The sequence below is a fragment of the Orycteropus afer genome, unplaced genomic scaffold (genome assembly GCF_000298275.1).
Source record: "Orycteropus afer afer isolate SDZICR_OR568_19922 unplaced genomic scaffold, OryAfe1.0 scaffold00292, whole genome shotgun sequence".
In the NCBI taxonomy this organism is placed as follows: domain Eukaryota; kingdom Metazoa; phylum Chordata; class Mammalia; order Tubulidentata; family Orycteropodidae; genus Orycteropus; species Orycteropus afer.
This window is the reverse complement of record NW_006921879.1, coordinates 1,278,651-1,296,854: the sequence shown is the minus strand read 5'-3', so window position 1 is coordinate 1,296,854 and position 18,204 is coordinate 1,278,651. Positions and strand designations below refer to the sequence as shown.

Here is an 18,204-nt window from a genome sequence, read left to right as displayed (position 1 = left end):
TCTGAGTTGATGTAGTTTACTGGAGAAAATAAATGCTTAAAAAGTGCAGCAAATCAGTTATGATTTTTATCAATCCTCCCTCTTGGTTCTTGTAATAATCCCCTCATGCTCAGAGGTCATGAAAATGTAGATAAATGTCACATCCAATGTGAGAGTCCTTATGACAATGTCTTGAGTATGGTGCTGTAGCTGAGCTCAACACTGCCATTAGCCAGGAGCTCACTGTCTGACCTGAATGACCATTCCTAACGTTAGGTGAAAACCTTCCTCTAGGTTAGCTTCCACTTACTGGTATCTCTTCTGCTTTTTGAAGTCAGACAGATCTTTATAAACAGGGATCACTTTCATTTATTTCCCCAAGTTTTCTAGTAAGATTGAACAACCAACAGCCTTTCTAAAAGGAGCTCTGGTGGGTGTTTTCGTTACCTAGTGCCACTCTAACAGAAAAATACCACAAATGGGATGGCTTTAACAAACAGGAGTTTATTCTTACAATTTTTGGAGGATAGAAGTTCGAGTTCCAAGTGCCAGGCTTTAGGGGCTGGGTGAAAGCCCCTTGACCTTGGGCTTCAGTGCTGTCTCTTGCTCCCAGCCCACTGAAGCTAGAGGCATCTCTTTACTCAGGCAGCTACTGGCTGCTGAGGCTAATAAGCCCAAGGTCAACAAATAAAATGGCACAATCCTGATGTTACCAAACAATATGGCAGGCCATTGATTCAAGTCCACTGAAAGTCCCAAGATGGGCAGGGCATGGTAGGCTATTGAACAATGACTTGGCTACCTGCAGGGTTCAAGTGTGCCATAAACTAGAAACTATTCCCAAAGCTGTTTCTTATATATGGGAAGTCCACTGCATACCCACAACAGCTACTCAGATGCTCCCATAGATTCCACCATGGAGTTAATTACCAATCTCACCATGGGAAATAACTACATTCAGCTGCCCAGCCACTCAACCAGGCCCAGCCAAGTTGACACACAAATTTAACCACCACAGTAAGGCATTTGGCTGCTTACTGGAAAGTTGGTAGTTCAAACCTACCAGCTGCTCTGCGGGAGGAAGATGAGGCAATCTACTTTCATAAAGATTTACAGCCTTGGAAACTCAGTGGGGGTCACTATAAGTCATAATCCACTCGATGGCAGGAGTGGAGCTACATAATTTGCATTTCTAATGAGCTTATCAAGGGATTACCGTGTAACCTAGGGCTTTAGGACCATTGCACTAAACTCTATGAGTCCAGTGGCATATCAGTCTTGCTCACTACTGTAATCCCCACACCCAGCATAATATCTGAAATGTTACACTCAATAAATATTTATTGAATGAATTAATCATTTAATTCTAGCAATCAATCTTGATTATCCCTTCGGGAACCATGTTCCCTTCATCTGAGGGCAATAGTTCTCAAACCTTTTGGTTTCAGAACCTCAAAGAGCTTATCTTAGAAAACTGTAGAAAACACAAGACTATATAACCACATTTTCCATCAGTTATTACAGCAATGATATCGTTACACTTTCTGTAGCCTCTGGAATATTCATCTGTAAAATCATAAGAGAATGAGAGTGAAAAAGGCAAAAAAAAAAAAAAAAATCTTAGTATTATTATGAAAATAATAATTTTCTTTAAAGGAAAATTATTGAACTTCCTTAAAGGACCACATTTTGAGAATTACTGCTTTAGGGGATGTTTTGGTGGTAAAGGCAGTATAACACAGTACATGAACTCTAGAGTAAGGATATGAATCAGCTCTTTCACAAACTTGCTGTGTAGCATTAGCAATGTGTGACATTGCTTAATCTTTCTGTGCCTCATTTTCCTTATCTGTGAAACAGGAATAATAATAGTGCCTGCTTGTTAGGGATGTTGTAAGGATTAAATAATTTAAAGCACTAAAGTGCTTAGGACACTGTGAAGCCACAGTAACATGACCAAGGTGCATATAAATATTATTACTAGAGATGCAGGTATCTTTATTATTATTATTATAGCTGCTACCTGATTGCTTGTACTACTATTTTCTCAGGCTCCTCAGAAGGCTTTTTGCTGAACAGAAACCACATTTGCAGCCCATCTGTCCTGCAGTCCAGGGGCCAACTGTAGTCAGAGGTCACAGACTCTGGACAACAATTGCCTAATTCCTTTGCTGAGTTCTTTTTAAACTCCCTGGCACTGTGTGTTACTGTCCACTGCAAAAAGCTTTTCAAGGTCTTTTTTCAGCCCAAGCAACCTCTGATCTTTCCCCTTTTTATGGTACTGTGGCATCCCCTCTCTCTTATTTTTGCGTGCTTTCCTCTTTTTGAAAGGTATTTCTACCCTACATTAATAACCTCTGATACTGGTTAGTCATACAGGAGATTTTTTTTTCTTTGTAAGTATTTGCTTATTGATATCTCTGAACATTTTCCTCCTCCTCCTTCTTCATTTCAATAATCTCCAGATTCTTCAGTGTTATTTACCTTTCAATTTTCCTCCAGCTAACATAACAGTTTCATTTAACAAGAACAAAAAGAGTCTGGGTCTCAATATAGGGAAAAATAGGAAAAATTAAATATATATATATATATATATATAAAATCCAAATTATGGTGATAATATATTCATTGGAGGAATACTGAAAATATGTTTTTAAAAGTAAATACTATTCACCTTTAATCATACCAACTAACTATAACCACTATCAACATTATGGCATATATGCCTCTAGTAATTTTTTTTCTCTGCTATGCAATATGTACATTTTAACAATAAAATTGGGATCATTCAAATTTACTGTTTTGATTTAATAATATACACATAAAAATGAACATTTCTACTTAATTTCATTATTCTATAGCTTTTTTTAACACAACAAATATTTATTATCAGATAGTAGTTTCTGTGCATCACGAATGAAGGTGTGGCTTAGCTGAGTGCCTTTGGCTCAGAGTCTCTCAGGAGGTTACAGTCAAGCTATTGCCCAGGGCAATGTTCTCATCTGAAGGCTCACTGGAGGGAGAATCCACTTCCAAGGTCACTCACGTGGTTGTTGGCAGGATTCAGTTCCTTGCAAGTTGCTGGCCCATCCTACTCCCTCAGCTCTTGTCATACAGCCCTCTCCATTGGACAGCTTACAGCAAGCGAGAGAGTAAGAGCATATGAGACCAAGTAGAAGCTACAGTCTTTTTGTTACTTAATCTTGGGTCAGACATTCTATTACCCTACAGCATGTTTTTAAAAAGAACTCAAGTAAACACGAATTATAGATAGTCCTTGCCTTAAACCACAGTTTCATTCCAACAACTCCACGACTCCATCAAAAGTTGGTTCTGACCTAAGTCAAATACCTCTTTTTTTTTTTTTTTTTTTAAGTTTCCATAGTCTGCTATATGGTAGTGTTTTGAACATTAAACATCCCATTGAACGTCAGTGAGTGAACACCTGAGAATAATATCAACAAATTACGTGCTGCAGTATGTATTACCAATGATAAGATGTATAAAGAAAAAAAGATGGTCGTAAACGTAGTTCCTCGTAACTCAAATATGTAGTAAATCAGGGACTACCTATGTTGTAGGAGTTCTGGTAACATAGTGCCTAAGGCACTTCACTGCTAACCAGAAAGCTGGTGGTTCAAACCCACCAGCCACTCCTTGGAAGGAAGGTTGAGCAATCTACTTCCTTAGTGATACCACCTCAGAAACCCAAGGAGGGGTCACTATGAGTCAGGTCCGACTTGATGACATATAACAACAACAAAGGGAAATTATCTTCATAGGTAGTATTGACTATTTAAACTTCTTTATTTCTTTTTGGTAAGTTGTCTGTTTTGTCTTTATCAATTTTTCTGTTCTTTATAATATTAATACTAACAGTCTTTTAATCATATGCCATTCTCTATCATCTTCTCTTTCTCAACTTTTCATCTGAATTTTACCTTTATTTATTGCAATTTTTTTTTTTGCATTGAAGTTAAAAAATTTTAATGTCAGTTCTTTCAATTTGTTTCTTTTAAGTCTATGCCACTAGTGTTATGCTTAGCATGGTCTCATCTGCCCTTGTGTTATATAATTATTTACCTATATTTTCTTCTCATATTTTTATGGCTTTGATTTCCATTTAAATATTTAATCACTTACAATATATTTTGGTGTATTGTATGTGATGGGAGTGTGACTCAATATATTTGCAAACAGTTATCCAGTTGTTCCAATATCATTTATTGAAAAATCAGTCTACCACTAACTGACTGGTATGAAATAGTGACACTAAAATACATTAAATCCTTGTATATATTTGAGCTATTTTCTAGGCTCTGTTCTCTTTCATTTATCCATTTGTTCTACATGACACTGTTTTATTTTTTATCTTTATAATGTATGTTGTTGTTGTTGTTTGCTGTGGAGTCAGACCCGACTCATAGTGACCCCTCCTTGGGTTTCCAAGGCAGTATCACTACGAAAGTAGATTGCCCCATCTTCCTTCCGAGGAGTGGCTGGTGGGTTTGAACCGCCAGCCTCCTGGTTAGCAGTCAAGTGCCTTAGGCACTATGCTACCAGAGCAGATGTATATTTATCACTAATGAACTAAGTCTTACTTTATGACTCTTTTAGTTTTTGTTTGTTTGAAGTTGTTATTACTTGTTTATTCTTCCAAATGCACTTTAGAACAACTACTAAGAACAAGATAAAAAGCTTGACATAGCAGTTGTGGAGATTGAGAGCTGCCAATAATAGTATGATGGTGCAGCCGTTAGGACCTCATTTCAGTTTGAGATCATGAATTTGGAGTGGCACTTGCTGCCACATCTGAGTGATTTTCCCCATTGGCATCATTACTGTCAATGTTTAAGTAGAGATTGGATGACTGTCCAAATAACGTACAAGGAGTTTCTATATTGAGTAGAATGGCTTGTATGTTTCCTTATGACATAGTCTATTCATTTTTCATTCAACAAACACTTGTTGAATGTCTCCTATATGCCATTCACCTAGCTAGGCTCTGGACATACAAAGATAAATAAAAACAATTCCAACTTCAAGTTGGAACATGTGTGATAATTAAGATAAAATATTATATGTATAGAGCATTAATGGTGAACTGAGAAATATAGCCATGGTGCAGGTGGGAGAGGTCAGGGAAGCTTCCCACAGGAAATGAAGATAAATGGAATTTTTAGGATAAGTAGCAGGTAGCAACATGAAGGACTGGTATAGGGCTAAAACTAGATACAACAGCTTGAATAACTGATGGAAAATGTGGTTATATAGTCTTGCATTTTCTAGAATTTTCTAAGGTAAGTTCTTTGGGGTCCTGAAACCAAAAGGTTTGAGAACTATTGCCCTCAGGTGAAGGAAACATGGTTCCAAAAGGGATAATCAAGAGTGATGATTAGACTGAAAATTCAGGAAGAAGAATAGTTGACAAATACTATGGGAGATATTGAGGATGTGTAATATGATTCTTAAGGAGCTCTGGTGGCATAGTGCCTAAAGCATTTGACTGGTAACCAGAAGGTTGGTAGTTCAAACCCACCAGCTGCTCTGCAGAAGGAATATGGGGCAATCTACTTCCATAAAGATTTACTGCCTTGGAAACCCAGTGGGGGTGGGGAGGTTTGCTATGGGTCAGAATCAATCCAATAGCAGTGAGTTTTAATATGGTTCTCATAGACGTTTGTAGATATCATGTTCTGAAACAGAGAGTCTTGGAGAGGTTAGATATCATATTCTTCAAACCTTTCTTATCTTACCTCTACAGGGCTTTGGTTCTCTAGGAAAGGGCAGTTTTGCTCCCCTGGGAACATATGGCAATACCTGGAGGTTAGGGGCCTTACTATTGGCATCTAATGGTAGAGGCCAGGGAAGCTGATAAATATCCTGTAACACACAGAACAGCCCTTCACAATAATTACCCAGCCTCACTGTCAGTTTGTTGAGGTTGGTAAACTTGCTCTGGGAACTAGAGGAACACTAGTCACATTACTTCATAATTTTGCTCAGGGCCAGTCATTCAGATTAGACAGTATGGATGAGTCAACTAAAACACCATCACTGCTGAGAAACCACTAGAATCGAAGTATTGGAGGAGAAATTGTCATCTAGTCCAACCATTCAAGTGATATTTGAAAACTTGCTTCAACAATTCATCAATGCAGAAGAAACTACAGTGCACAAAACAGAGGTTGAAAGCCCAACTTCAAAGCAGTTCCTCTTTGCAAAGGTGTTTGTTCAGTTTCCTCTTTTTTGATCTAAAATCAGCCTCTCTATAATAAGTGGCCACTGGCTCCAACTTCACTTATTAAGTCCACAGTGAATAATTTCTCTTCATCATAGTGATCTTTGAGATTTATAAAGACATACATCATGTTTCTCCTATGCCACGATGAGTCTTCTAGCCTTACCTAAAGCATAGGGTGGGTGCAGTAGCATTTTCTTTATATATAAAGGAAACACAAAAGAGGCAAAACAAATTATATCATATCTTGGAGCTTGGACTCAGGGAAAAGAAAAGTATTTTAAAAAGAAAATTTTACAATGGAAAGAAGAAATGGACAAGAATCAATAACAATAACAACAACAACAAATAATCTTATTTACTCTGAACAGAACATAGAAGGTTCTTGTAAGAAAAATAAAGCAAAGATTCAGATGATAAGTAGGAACAAGAATAACATAAAATACAAAATACAAATGAAATAAGATTGAAAAAAATGTAGGCAAAGAAAGAAAAACAAAAGAAACAGAAAAGAAATGACTTCCACTAGGTAAACTGCATCCAAATTTTAAAGGGAAGCAACCCACACCAGCTAAATAATGTAAATAATGATTTATCTCAGGGTATGGCTATTCCTGGGTTGCACAAATAGTTTACATGGTTCTAACCCACTCAGTGACACAGCAGAATAAAAGCCTGGCAGTCTAGAAAGACCTGATGATCTACTTCTGTAAGATTACAGCCACTAAAAACCCAATGGAGCACAGTTCTACTCTGAACCACAGGAGGTTGCCGTCAGTCAGAATCAACTACAGGGCAACAGGCTTGGGTTTTGGTTTATGGCTATTGCTGGCAATTCCTGAGGCCCTAGGAAATTATCCAACGAAGCCATACCTCCTGCATTATTAAACGGGGGAAAGCAAAGTTAAAACACACACTAAAGGCTGCCTCTGCTACTGCTATGTCTTTTTTGTCTTCTTCTTCTTCTTTTTTTTTTTTTTTGAGGGAGGCAGAGTTGGAAGGATGGTTATTGGTGGAGTTAGGGATCTCTACATAAAACACAGATAACATACCTAAAGTGTACAGGAGAGGTGAACAACCAAGGAACGATTCTAAACTTTGCTTGAGCTACTGGAACGTTTTTAACTGCTCCGTGTCTCTGTGTGTGTGTGCCTACATGTGTGCGTATACACATATAAATTATTATAATGGAGGGAAAAAATGAAGCACCAGTTAAAAACGTTTTCCACTTTCACCCTTGTGCTGAGTCACCAGCAAGCTAGCTCAAGGAAGTCTCCCAGATTTCCTGTCCCCTGGATATGGACCTCTGATTACTGTAGTGCAGAGATCCCGTCATATTTATAGGAAGCAACCTCACAGTGACCACACCACCACCACGGTCCTGCTCAGCCCATTAATCAACATAACAAATGTCGAACTTGCGGCAGTACTGGCTGTGCTCTGGAAGAAGGGCATTGACACAGAGCCACACAAAACGGGCCTCTTCACGAAATCCAAATTCAAAAACCCGGCAGATGAGTCTTTACTTCTCACTGAGGTAATGAACATACTAGACTGAGGTGGTGAATGGCGCGAGGCTGGGGAGCTTTCCTCAGTCCAGGCAGGCAAGGTCAGCTCCAGTTACTCACGGGCAGTTTAGTTCACTGATTTCAGTGGCTCGAGGCCAGGATTGCATAACAGACATAGGGCTCGGAGGGACTGTGGAAGACCAGGAGCTCCCGGCGCCTCCCACCAGGCTGAATGTGCAGCTGCTCTCGGCGCACGCCCTCCAGACGAGGGTCCGAGAGTGCCCCAAGGAGGAAAGAGGGGACTCTGTCTCCGACCTTGCCGCCGCCGAACACCCTTGGGTTGAGAGAAAGGCCTTTGTGAGATCGCGACCTGGGCAGCCGAGAGGCCACGAGGTGGCAGCAGAGGACACAGCCTGAGAAACAAAACCTGAACCATTTTAGGTAGGCTTGGAAAAAACAAACCAGACACAAGAGAGTTCATTTGGGAAGCATAGTCAGTTATCTATAATCATGTATTGAAAGCCAGAATGAACGACTGGATTTCAAAGAAATGGGGATAAAACTCGTCGCCATGGAGAAGTCAGCTGCACAGGAAGCCACACATCACTAATTGGATATTTCTCCAATGCTTAAAGCAAGAGATAGGGGTCAAGGCCTTTAAAAACTGACTTCAGCAGGAACCTTGTCATAGTCACCTACTCCTGTGAAGTTCCAATGGGCAACATTTCAAGTAAAATATGTGTGGCCTCCACAGAGCCTGTGAACTGATGAAGAAAACGCTAAAGACGGGTTACTGGAAAGCAATGGGGCAAATCCGGGTGTTTTCATGGGCCACGAGGGCCTCTAGCAATGGGTAATTTGGGAGATGGCATAATGAGGAATACAGGAGCTGAGTGAAGCAAGCCTAAGAGTCTTTGCTTGCAGGTGGTGGAGGACTCTTCCTGTGCATCAGTAGCACTGAGACTAAATCCTAGACGTTCTGATTTTTCATCTAATGCTCCTCCCATTACATATCCTTCTCCTTTCAGTTGTAACAGGAGCTCTGGTGGCACAGTGCCTAAGGCATTTGGGGGGACTATGAGTGAAGAACTGACTCCACAGCAGTGAGTTTGGTTTGGCTGGTTGTTTTTCAGTTATAACAACCAAAATGTCTCCAACCAAAACCTCCAGACATTACCAAATGTCCCCTGCGAAGGTGGTGGCAAAATCACCCCCCTCTCCCTAGAGGATAGAAGAAAGGTTTTAAGACCTTAATGTCGAACCTGTCCAAGACTCTTGTTTCAAGAGAAGAGGCCTACAAAGGCCTACAAGAACCATACTGTCATCCAAACCCTGAATTCCTACCATGTATTTGTATAATGCAGAGACTGCCAACTGAAGGACTATAGGCTGAATCTGAGTTAATTTTTTTTTAATTTTAAAATTGTAAGATTTCACATTTATAACATTCTCCCTGACCAGCTCTGGTGGTGTAGTGCCTAAGGCATTTGACTGCTAACCAGAAGGCTGGAGGTTCAAACCCACCAGCCACTCCTCGGAAGGAAGGTTGGACAATCTACTTCTGTAGTGATTGTGGTTTATGGCTATTCCTTGCAATTCCTGAGGCCCTGGGAAATTATCCAACGAAGCCATACCTCCTGCATTATTAAACGGGGAAAGCAAGTTAAAAGAAACACTAAAGGCTAAAGGCTGCTACTGCTATGCCTTTTTTGTCTTCTTTTTTTTTCTTTTTGAGGGAGGCAGAGTTGGAAGGATGGTTATTGGTGGAGTTACGGTTCTCTGCACAAAACACTGTGACACTGCCTCAGAAACCCAAGGAGGGGTGGCTATGAGTCAGCTCTGACTCCACAGCAGTGGTTGTGTTGTGTTTTTGCCCTGACCAGTGAGCCTGCCTTCCTTAGTACCCAGGCTCCAGAGGAGGAGGACAAGAAAGGCCCTGTGCTTCTGACTCATCAGAATTTATTTCTATAGGAAATGTAAAGCTATGGCAATATCAGGCTCACAATGGCAATTGCAAAAATTGGATGGAGTTGAGTGGAAGCTATGGCCTTCAAATAGAATGTGTGCTCTCTAGTTTGCCTCAGTCTCCACCACTCCCTATTGCCTCATACCCAATCTGCTTCATTCATTAACCATGTAAATGGTTAACATGCTCTGCTGCTAACCAAAAGCTTGGAGATTAATATATAGAGTCTACCCAGAAGCACCTCAGAAGAAAGGTCTGGCAATTTACTTCTGAAATATCACCCACTGAAAACCTTATGGAGCACAGTTCTACTTGACACATGGGTTCACCATGAGTCAAAATCGATTCCACAGCAACTGGGTTTTTCATTTGTTTTTTGCCCCCTAGGCAATTTATTTCCAACTCTTGAAGTGCTTTATAGTTTGAGTGTTTTTACATGTGTGATTTTATTTTAGCCTTGATACTCCAGTAAGTTGAAAAATCAAGCTCATTGCCATTGTTGTTGTTGTTGTTGTTTGCCGTCGAGTCAAACCCGACTCATAGCGACCCCTCCTTGGGTTTCCGAGACAGTATCACTACAGAAGTAGGATTGCCCAACCTTCCTTCCGAGGAGTGGTTGGTGGGTCAAGTCGGTTCTAATTCATAGCAACCGTATAGGACAGAGTAGAACTGCCCCATAGTACTTCCAAGGCTGTAAATCTTTATGGAAGCAGACTGCTTCATCGTTCTCCCATATAGTGGCTGCTGTTGTTGTTATGTGCCATCGAGTTGGACCTGATTCATAATGACCCTTCCTTGGGTTTCCGAGGCTATCATTATGGAAGTAGATTGCTCAACCTTCCTTCCGAAGAGTGGGTGGTGGGTTTGAACCGCCAGCTTTCTGGTTAGCAGTCAAGTCCCTTAGGCACTACGCTACCAGAGCACCTATATAGTGGCTGGTGGGTTCAAACTGCCAACCTTTTAGCAGCCAGATGTATTTACCATTAGCTCATGGTCTCCAATAATAGGGAGGATAAAAATCTTCATATGAACAAAATGTACTTCAGAAAGGTTTGTCTTGTCCAAATTTATACAACAGAACCAGAATGTAGATTTCCTGACTCCCAGTCCCATTATTTTTTGGGAAAAGTTTCTTTTAAGAATTTCATTTGGCGGTGGTGGTGGGGGCTGAGGCATTGTTTAGGAAGATGTGAGTTTCTGTTTATCTCCATAGACAATGTGGCAATGTATACTGGTGATGGTCACACATGATTAATGGAACTGGTGTCACTGAATGTTGTTGTTGTTGTTGTTGTTTGCCATCAAGTCAGCCCCTACTCATAGCGACCCCTCCTTGGGTTTCTGAGGCAGTATCACTACGGAAGTAGATTGCCCCATCTTCCTTCCGAGGAGTGGCTGGTGGGTTTGAACCACCAGCCTTCTGGTTAGCAGTCAAGTGCCTTAGGCACTATGCTACCAGAGCTCCTCGTTAAAAATGTTGAACTGCCAAATGTTGTTATTGTAAAAATGGCTCCACGGCATCAGGGGTCCTCTAACTTCAGGGAGGTAAGATAATCAAGATTATCATCAGCATAAAGCTGACTCCTATGAGCTAGATGTCAGACATACCTATACTGTCTCACCTTTTTACCAGTTCTGACATCAGTCAACCCTCCCATGACACTCTACTTCTCTGCTGGATTCCATAATTTGTTGTACAGCCACACAAAACTTACTGACAATACTCAATGATTATGGGGTTTATTAGGGAAGTCACAGGTCACAATTCAAGATTAGGAACAAATCAAGATACAGTTCTTCCATCAGGACAGCTTTCTCAGCTGTGCCCACTGAGAGGCCTCTCTCCAGCCCTTGGCCTTGCCTCTGCCCTGCTTAGGTGAGTGTTACAAAGGTCTTTAGCTCTGCCAATAAATGCCAGGAGGATCCTACTCTGCCAGTGAGCCTCAGCCTGAAGGCACTCAGCTCTCTTGCTCCGTGGGTTGGCACATCCGCTGTAGCTCCCTCACTCTGTGGGCAGGGAAGTACACTGCACCATCTGCTGCCACTTCCCTGCCACAACTTCTTGCCATTGTTCATGTTACAGCTGTCTCCTGGGCATAGAAGGGTCTCAGAACAGGGACACCCCTGTCCAAAGGACACACTCCACTCCTAGCTCTTCTTTTTTGGTGGTAGTGAGGTACCCTCTATGCTCTGGGGTTGGCTTTAAGCCTAGTGGGATGCTGTGGTAGTTCAGTTTGTGTGTCAAGAGACTGGCAGAGATACTGGCAGAGAGACCAGCATGAAAAACAGCAATAGCAGAGCCCAGAGACTGGCATTAAACACCAACAGGGTTACCAGCCCATGGAGGAGAAAGCCGGGTACCATTGGGTAGGCGGCTTCCTGATGGAGTGGATTGCCTTCAGGCATTAATTGGTAGAAGAGACCAGCTTGAAATGGAGTAGCAGGTTGGCTGGTCCACAGAGCAAGAAAGCCAAGTGCTTTTGGGGCAGGAAGTTTTCCAGCGGAGTGGGTTGCCTGCGGCATTAATAGGCAGAAGCGGAGAGACCAAGGAAAAGGAAGCAGAGCCTGAAAGGGTAGGACCATGGCCTTTGGGTGGAACCACCATAGCTACCTAGGTTTCAAACAGCCAGATCTTCTCCAACTTGGTTCTGGAGTGCAGGGCTGCTCATTCATGTGAGCCAGTGGGATGGAGCCATAGCCGCTGCCCAAGAGTGAGGGGGCAGGGCTGCCATGCCCAAGAGGGAGCAGAACAGGGCCTGCCAGGCCAAGGGGGTGAGGTCGCCACTTAGGGGAACTAGGGGACTGGAGTCACCCGGAGAGAGAGATGTGTACAGATGCCAAGTTGACAAGGGATGGAATTGTATAGTTCAGTTTGTGTGTCAACTTGGCTGGACCTGGTTGAGGGGCTGCGCAACTGGATGTAGTATTCCCCATGATGAGACTGGTAATCAACTCCATGGTGGAATCTACTGTGAGCAGCTGAGTAGCTGCCTTAGGGAATGTGGTCTGCTTCCTGTATATAAGGAGAAGCCTTGGGGATAGTCTCTAGCTTATGGCATGCTTGGACCTTGCATGTAGCCATGTCATTGTTCAGCAGCCTGCCATGCTCTGCCGACCTTGGGACTTAAAATGGACTTAAATTAATGGCCTGCCATGTGGTTTGGTAACGTTGGGACTGTGCCTTTTTGTCAACCTTGGGCTTGTCAGCCTCAGCAGCCAGTAGCTGTCTGAGTGAAGAAACGACTCTAGCTCCAGTGGACTGGGAGCAGGAGGCAGAGCTGGACCCCAAGGTTAAAGGGCTTTCACCCAGCCCCTAGAGCCTGGCACTTTGAACTTGGACATAAAGCCTCCAAATTGTAAGAGAATAAACTGTTTGTTAAGGCCATCCCATTTGTGGTATGTTTCCTGTCAGAGCAGCACTAGGTAACCAGAACAGATGCCAAAACTTACCAATCTTCTCATTAGGGTTCCATACACTTCATTTGCATAGTCCCACCCAATCATTTTGTTTGTCACAAGATCATGGTAAGAAAAGTCATATGAAAATAATCCATCACACTACAGTTATATATATATTTGCAACAATAAAAAAGTGGTATTTACAAACAAACAACAAACTTCATCTCACCAAAGAAGTACATAACTGTTGGAATGGATGTGTTCCAACTGCTAAACTGTTTAAAAGCCACTACAAATGATAAACTTTCTTTCTTTTAATGAAGTATTTCTGCCTCCCTTCTCCTTCCAGGGACTTCCTTGAAGTTGGATGTGTCTGTGACTTGATTTGGCCAATGAAGTATGAAAATGGTATGTGTCCCTTCTGGGCAGAAGCATTTGCAAGCCCATGAACAATTACTCATTCTTACTAAAGGGGGACCCTAAGCCTCATGGTGACATGGTGGAATCTTGAGATGGTGGTCCCCAATTGGCATGAGTACCTGAATAACTATGATGAGCACAGCCCCTTGCCAGCCTACTCTACACACACAGTATGAGAAATCAACCTTCCTGATTTTAAGTCACTGAGATTTGGCATTGTTGGTGCAACATATAACCTAGCCTGATCTGACTGATATAAGGCTCATTTTCATTGTCATTAAGCTTCTCCAAGAACAAAAATACAATTTTCAGACTTCTGATCACATCACTAAAAAGCTGTTGCTCAATTCTGGAAGACAGTGAAAGTGAATTGACTTATTTCCCTCTAGTTTACTTATCTACCACCACCTTCTAACTCTGAAGAAAATTCTTCCTTTCTTGGAGCCCTTCACACATGAATGCTCCACTGTTCTGGCAATTATAACTGTGTGGAGGGCATATCTTCTCTCCATTCCAGAGCCTGATCCCAGAAGTGCCCCTACCCACTAGTACTGACACTCAACCTTACTATAAGGTAACTAACTATAGGAGGTCTGGTAGCATAGTGCCTAAGGCATTTGACTGCTAACCAGAAGGCTGGTGGTTCAAACCCACCAGCCACTCCTCAGAGGGCAGATTAGGCAATCTACTTCCGTAGTGATACTGCCTCGGAAACCCAAGGAGGGGTCGCTATGAGTGGGTCCGACTCGATGGCAAACAACAACAAATACAGCTCCCAAGTTGTCACAAACAGAAAGGAACTGCATCTGGTGCCACTTCCTTGTCATAGCAAGGGAGCCAGGCTGCACTCTGCCTTCCCTGTTGCCTGGGTTTGGCTAATTCCCGAGAAGCAGCATTCTCTAGGGGAAGAAGCCTTCTCACACGAGAATAAAAATGAGTGTGAGGTGTACATCCATCCCGGGCACTACGTAAATTTAGGGTTGAGTTCTTAGTACTCCAACTCTGATCCATGTCTAGTTTCTCTAAACTCACTGAACTCACTGCCATCCAGTCGGATCCCACTCACAGCGACCACTCCGTCGGTTTCCCAAGCCGTATCTCTACGGAAGTAGATTGCCCAATCTTCCTTCCCACGAGCGGTTGGTGAGTTTGAACCGCCAGCCTTTTGGTTAGCAGTCAAATGCCTTAGGCACTAGGCTGGTTTCTAGCGGCTAGTAAGCTGCCCGATAGTGCACTGAGACTCCCACATTTCTGGGATCTTCACAAGCCCACCAGAGCCTGTCATCCGCTCACACTTGGAAAAGTCACAAACGGTGGGAATTGAGCTACCAAAGCTTCAGCAATCTGACTATGGCCGGGATCAAAGGTCGACAGGGCTGCCAGGAAGCCGAGTCTGCGCAGTCCGGCTCCCGCCTTGGAGAGAAAGAGCGGCTGCGACGCGGGCTCCGTACTCCAGGCGTGCTCGCAGAGGCGGGAAAGTCTCTTATCTCGTCGCCAAGCCCCTCCCCCAGTCCGCCCCGTTCAGCCCGCTCCCTCCGCCCCCGTGTCCATTCTCCCCGCCCCGCCCCAGCGCTACTAGCCTGCCTTTCTCCACTCCGAGGCTCTGAGGGAGGGGGAGTAGAAAGGCCCTGTGCTTCTGACTCATCATCCCCAGCCCGTCTCGCGCGCGCTCCAAGTCTCAGGACTTTGGACCTGGCCACTTGTCCGAGGGGGCACGGCGACAGCATCTGGTAATCCCAAGCCCCGTCAAGGCCACCACCCAACCCCTGTCCATACCCGAAGCTGCCAGAGGGGAAAATGTAGACCTGCAGTTAGCTTTTGGCTGCCGTGGTTGGACGGCGGCATCCCTGCGCAGGGTGACCCACCAGTTCCTCCCCTTACGCAGGGCCAGTGGTCGCGTCCAGGGAAATTCACGGCTAGGCCCTGACTCCAAAGCCTCGCTTAACTCAGCACATACGCTGCGCCCCCACCGCAGGGTGAAGGCTCTTTATTTCCCAGCAGGCCACGGAGTAGCGGGGCATCTTGGGACTTGTAGTCTCCGCTGGAGTGAAAAGGAACCGGATCGAAGGAACAAGTGAAGCCCGCAGGAGTTGAATTCAGAGAGTTGGCATGTACAGGAACCGGGGATTGGAGTGAATGGGATTGTGAGCGGTGGGATAGAAGAGAATAGTTCAAATAGTGAGATGGGGCAGATGTGAAGCTGTATGGGGAGTCGGTAGGTAAGAAGGGTGAAGATGGAAGCAAAGAAGTGGCTATAGTTGAAGATTTGCTTAAGGGATGCTCTGTAGGTTTGCAGGGTGGTGAGGTAGGGGAGGACTCTGGACCACGTATAATTTCTGCTAGCAGGGAAGGGAAGAGAAAGGCGACTTGTCTGAGTGGAAATGGAAGATACCCCATCGGGCTTCATATAAGTCTCTCTGGAGTCCAGCTAGCTGGGCGCAGGAAAGTCTGGGGAGCGCTCCCGCAAGGCAAAAGGGGAGCAGTATCATCCGACTACCTCCCCTTACCAGCTCACTTATTTGTTCCGTTTGCTGCAGTAGCCACTGTAGGACCGTTCTCCAAAACTGGAACCTCTTCCAACTCAGAGAGGCCCTGAAAACCAGACAGAGGTGTGAGGGGAGCAAGCTGTAGGAGTGAGAAAGGAGAAACCCCAGATAGAAGCACCCTCCTCTCCCCCATTTTTTCTTGTGTTCTTCTTTCTCTTCTAGTACTTATGCAGCTTCCTATGTACCTCCACTGTTTCAGTCCCAACTCATTTATCTCTAATCCACCGTTAGGGGTGAAATATCCCCAGCCAGAATGCCTAGTTTCTGTCTAGGACTCCTTGACGTCCTTCCTGCCCCACTTTTTTTCCCCTGAAGTATCACTAACCAGGATAGCCAGTGCGAAAATGAGCTGCCAGCCCGCTCTTGTGCTTGCCTCCCTGCCCTCTCCTCATACCTCCTGCAGCTCCTGGTAGTGCAGACTCTGATTCCTGCAGCATCCTGGCTTCCTCTGGCTCAACAGGAATAGGGCATATGCTGAGACCAGCACTCCCCCTAGGGTGAAGGCCTCAGCGCTGAGCTCCACCACCAGCAAGCCAGTCAGCTGCAGGTAGATAGGGCTGAGGATACTGCAGAAGACCCAGCACTTACTTGCCTCTAGCTTCTTCCCTCTCCACCTCCTCATTCTCCCACTTCCTCTTTCATTCACTCATACCTGGAAGGGGACAGTTGGGGCAGGTGCCAAGGCTGTCTTCATCACCTCGACCACAACCACGATGAATCCCAAGATCAGGTTGAAGGTATTGAATATCATCATGGCCCGCACCTGCCAGTGAGCCAGCTCAGTCCCATGTAGCCTAGGGGGACTCGTGCCCGCCCCAAGCCCCACCTGCAGCCAGCCGAAATAAAAACTTAGTTCCTGCATCTCCACCTCCAACAGGGCCATCAACCCTCTAACTTTCTTGCTCTTCTTTCTCAGTCCGTAGGTCAGTCAGGGACAGCACAACTGACAGGGTTAGTCAGCACTTAGAGACGCACTTCCTGGGCTGAAGGGTGTTAGGGGAAAAGGGGGACAATGCTTCCTTCTCTTCCCCTCTCACCTTCCAGAGGCGGGGCGCTCTGCGCAGCTCCAGGGTAACAGTCCCAGTGAGGAGACCCTGCATGGTGAGAAGGGCAAGGGGTGAGCTCTGGCCCCATTAGGGAGCCCCCTCTTCCTTCCATGCCCCCTTGAGGTGAGTCTCACCGAGGCTGCAGGCCCAATGGGCAGTGCTGTGGCCATGTGACACTCAGAGTTCAGGCAGGCGACTGAGACAGCAAAGGGCACCACAGTCATTGCCAGCCATAGCTGGCTCACCTAGGGGCCAGGGGCAGGGCAATTGAGGGGGAACCTTCAGGGATTCCCTTCCATCCTCACAACCCCTGCCTCTTTCAGAGATCAGGAGTTGGGATGAGTACGTGATGGGGGAAGGTATTCAGTGACAGGAGTGAAGGAAGGGGCTATCAGTTAATTTTTTCTGCTTCATATCACAGTTATTTACCTGTGTATTTTTCCTATATGATAAAAGCTGTTTGGAGATTAAGGATCTTGCCTTTTTTATCTCCGTGTTTGCACTTCCCTCCTCCTGCTAAGAGTCTACCATAGTTTCTGGCACATGGTAAGTTCTTATTAAACATGAGTGGAATTGAACTGGCATACAAGTGGGCATATGGAAACATGGGGTGGGGCAGCCTGGCCTCACCGCCAGCACGAGGAGGGTTCCACTCTGCCTGTGCCTTGCCCAGTGCTGTAGCTTTCCCAGACGAATGCTGGGATCCTCCTGCTTTTGCTGACCAGCTCTCTCCTCCATGGCTCCTTTGACTACTGGAACTGGGTGCCTCCTAGGCTGTATAAAATACATTATGGGGCCTGTCCATCAGAAGGCAAGACACTTAGCAACATCTCTTTCAGCTGCCCCCCTTCCCACTCCAGGAATTTGAGGCCCAGGGCCTCACACCTACCTAATATGAAGTAGCTTCTCCAAAGGGATGGACCCAGCAGGACCCTGGGCCTCCCGGAGGGGCCTGGTAGCTCAGAGCATATGACACACTAGCTTTGGTAGAAACAAGCTGTCAGCCCTGGGGTGTGGTGGGGCAAAGGTCCCTATGAGGGCCACAAAATCCAGGGACAGGGAGTGGCCCTGGGTAGATGCCAGCCTCGGTTCCCTCCAG

The 18,204-nt window shown here is 44.7% G+C and overlaps 1 protein-coding gene across 1 annotated transcript; it reads right to left on the bottom strand.

The window, feature by feature from the left end:
* Positions 1–16,024: 16,024 nt before the first annotated feature.
* Positions 16,025–17,843, bottom strand: TMEM253 (transmembrane protein 253). Its single transcript, XM_007951143.1, has 5 exons — positions 17,736–17,843; positions 17,240–17,350; positions 17,097–17,153; positions 16,454–16,600; positions 16,025–16,105 (listed from the first exon to the last, which is right to left on the bottom strand). Exons 1-5 carry the CDS (start codon positions 17,841–17,843, stop codon positions 16,025–16,027), a joined length of 504 nt encoding a protein of 167 aa, XP_007949334.1.
* Positions 17,844–18,204: the final 361 nt, after the last annotated feature.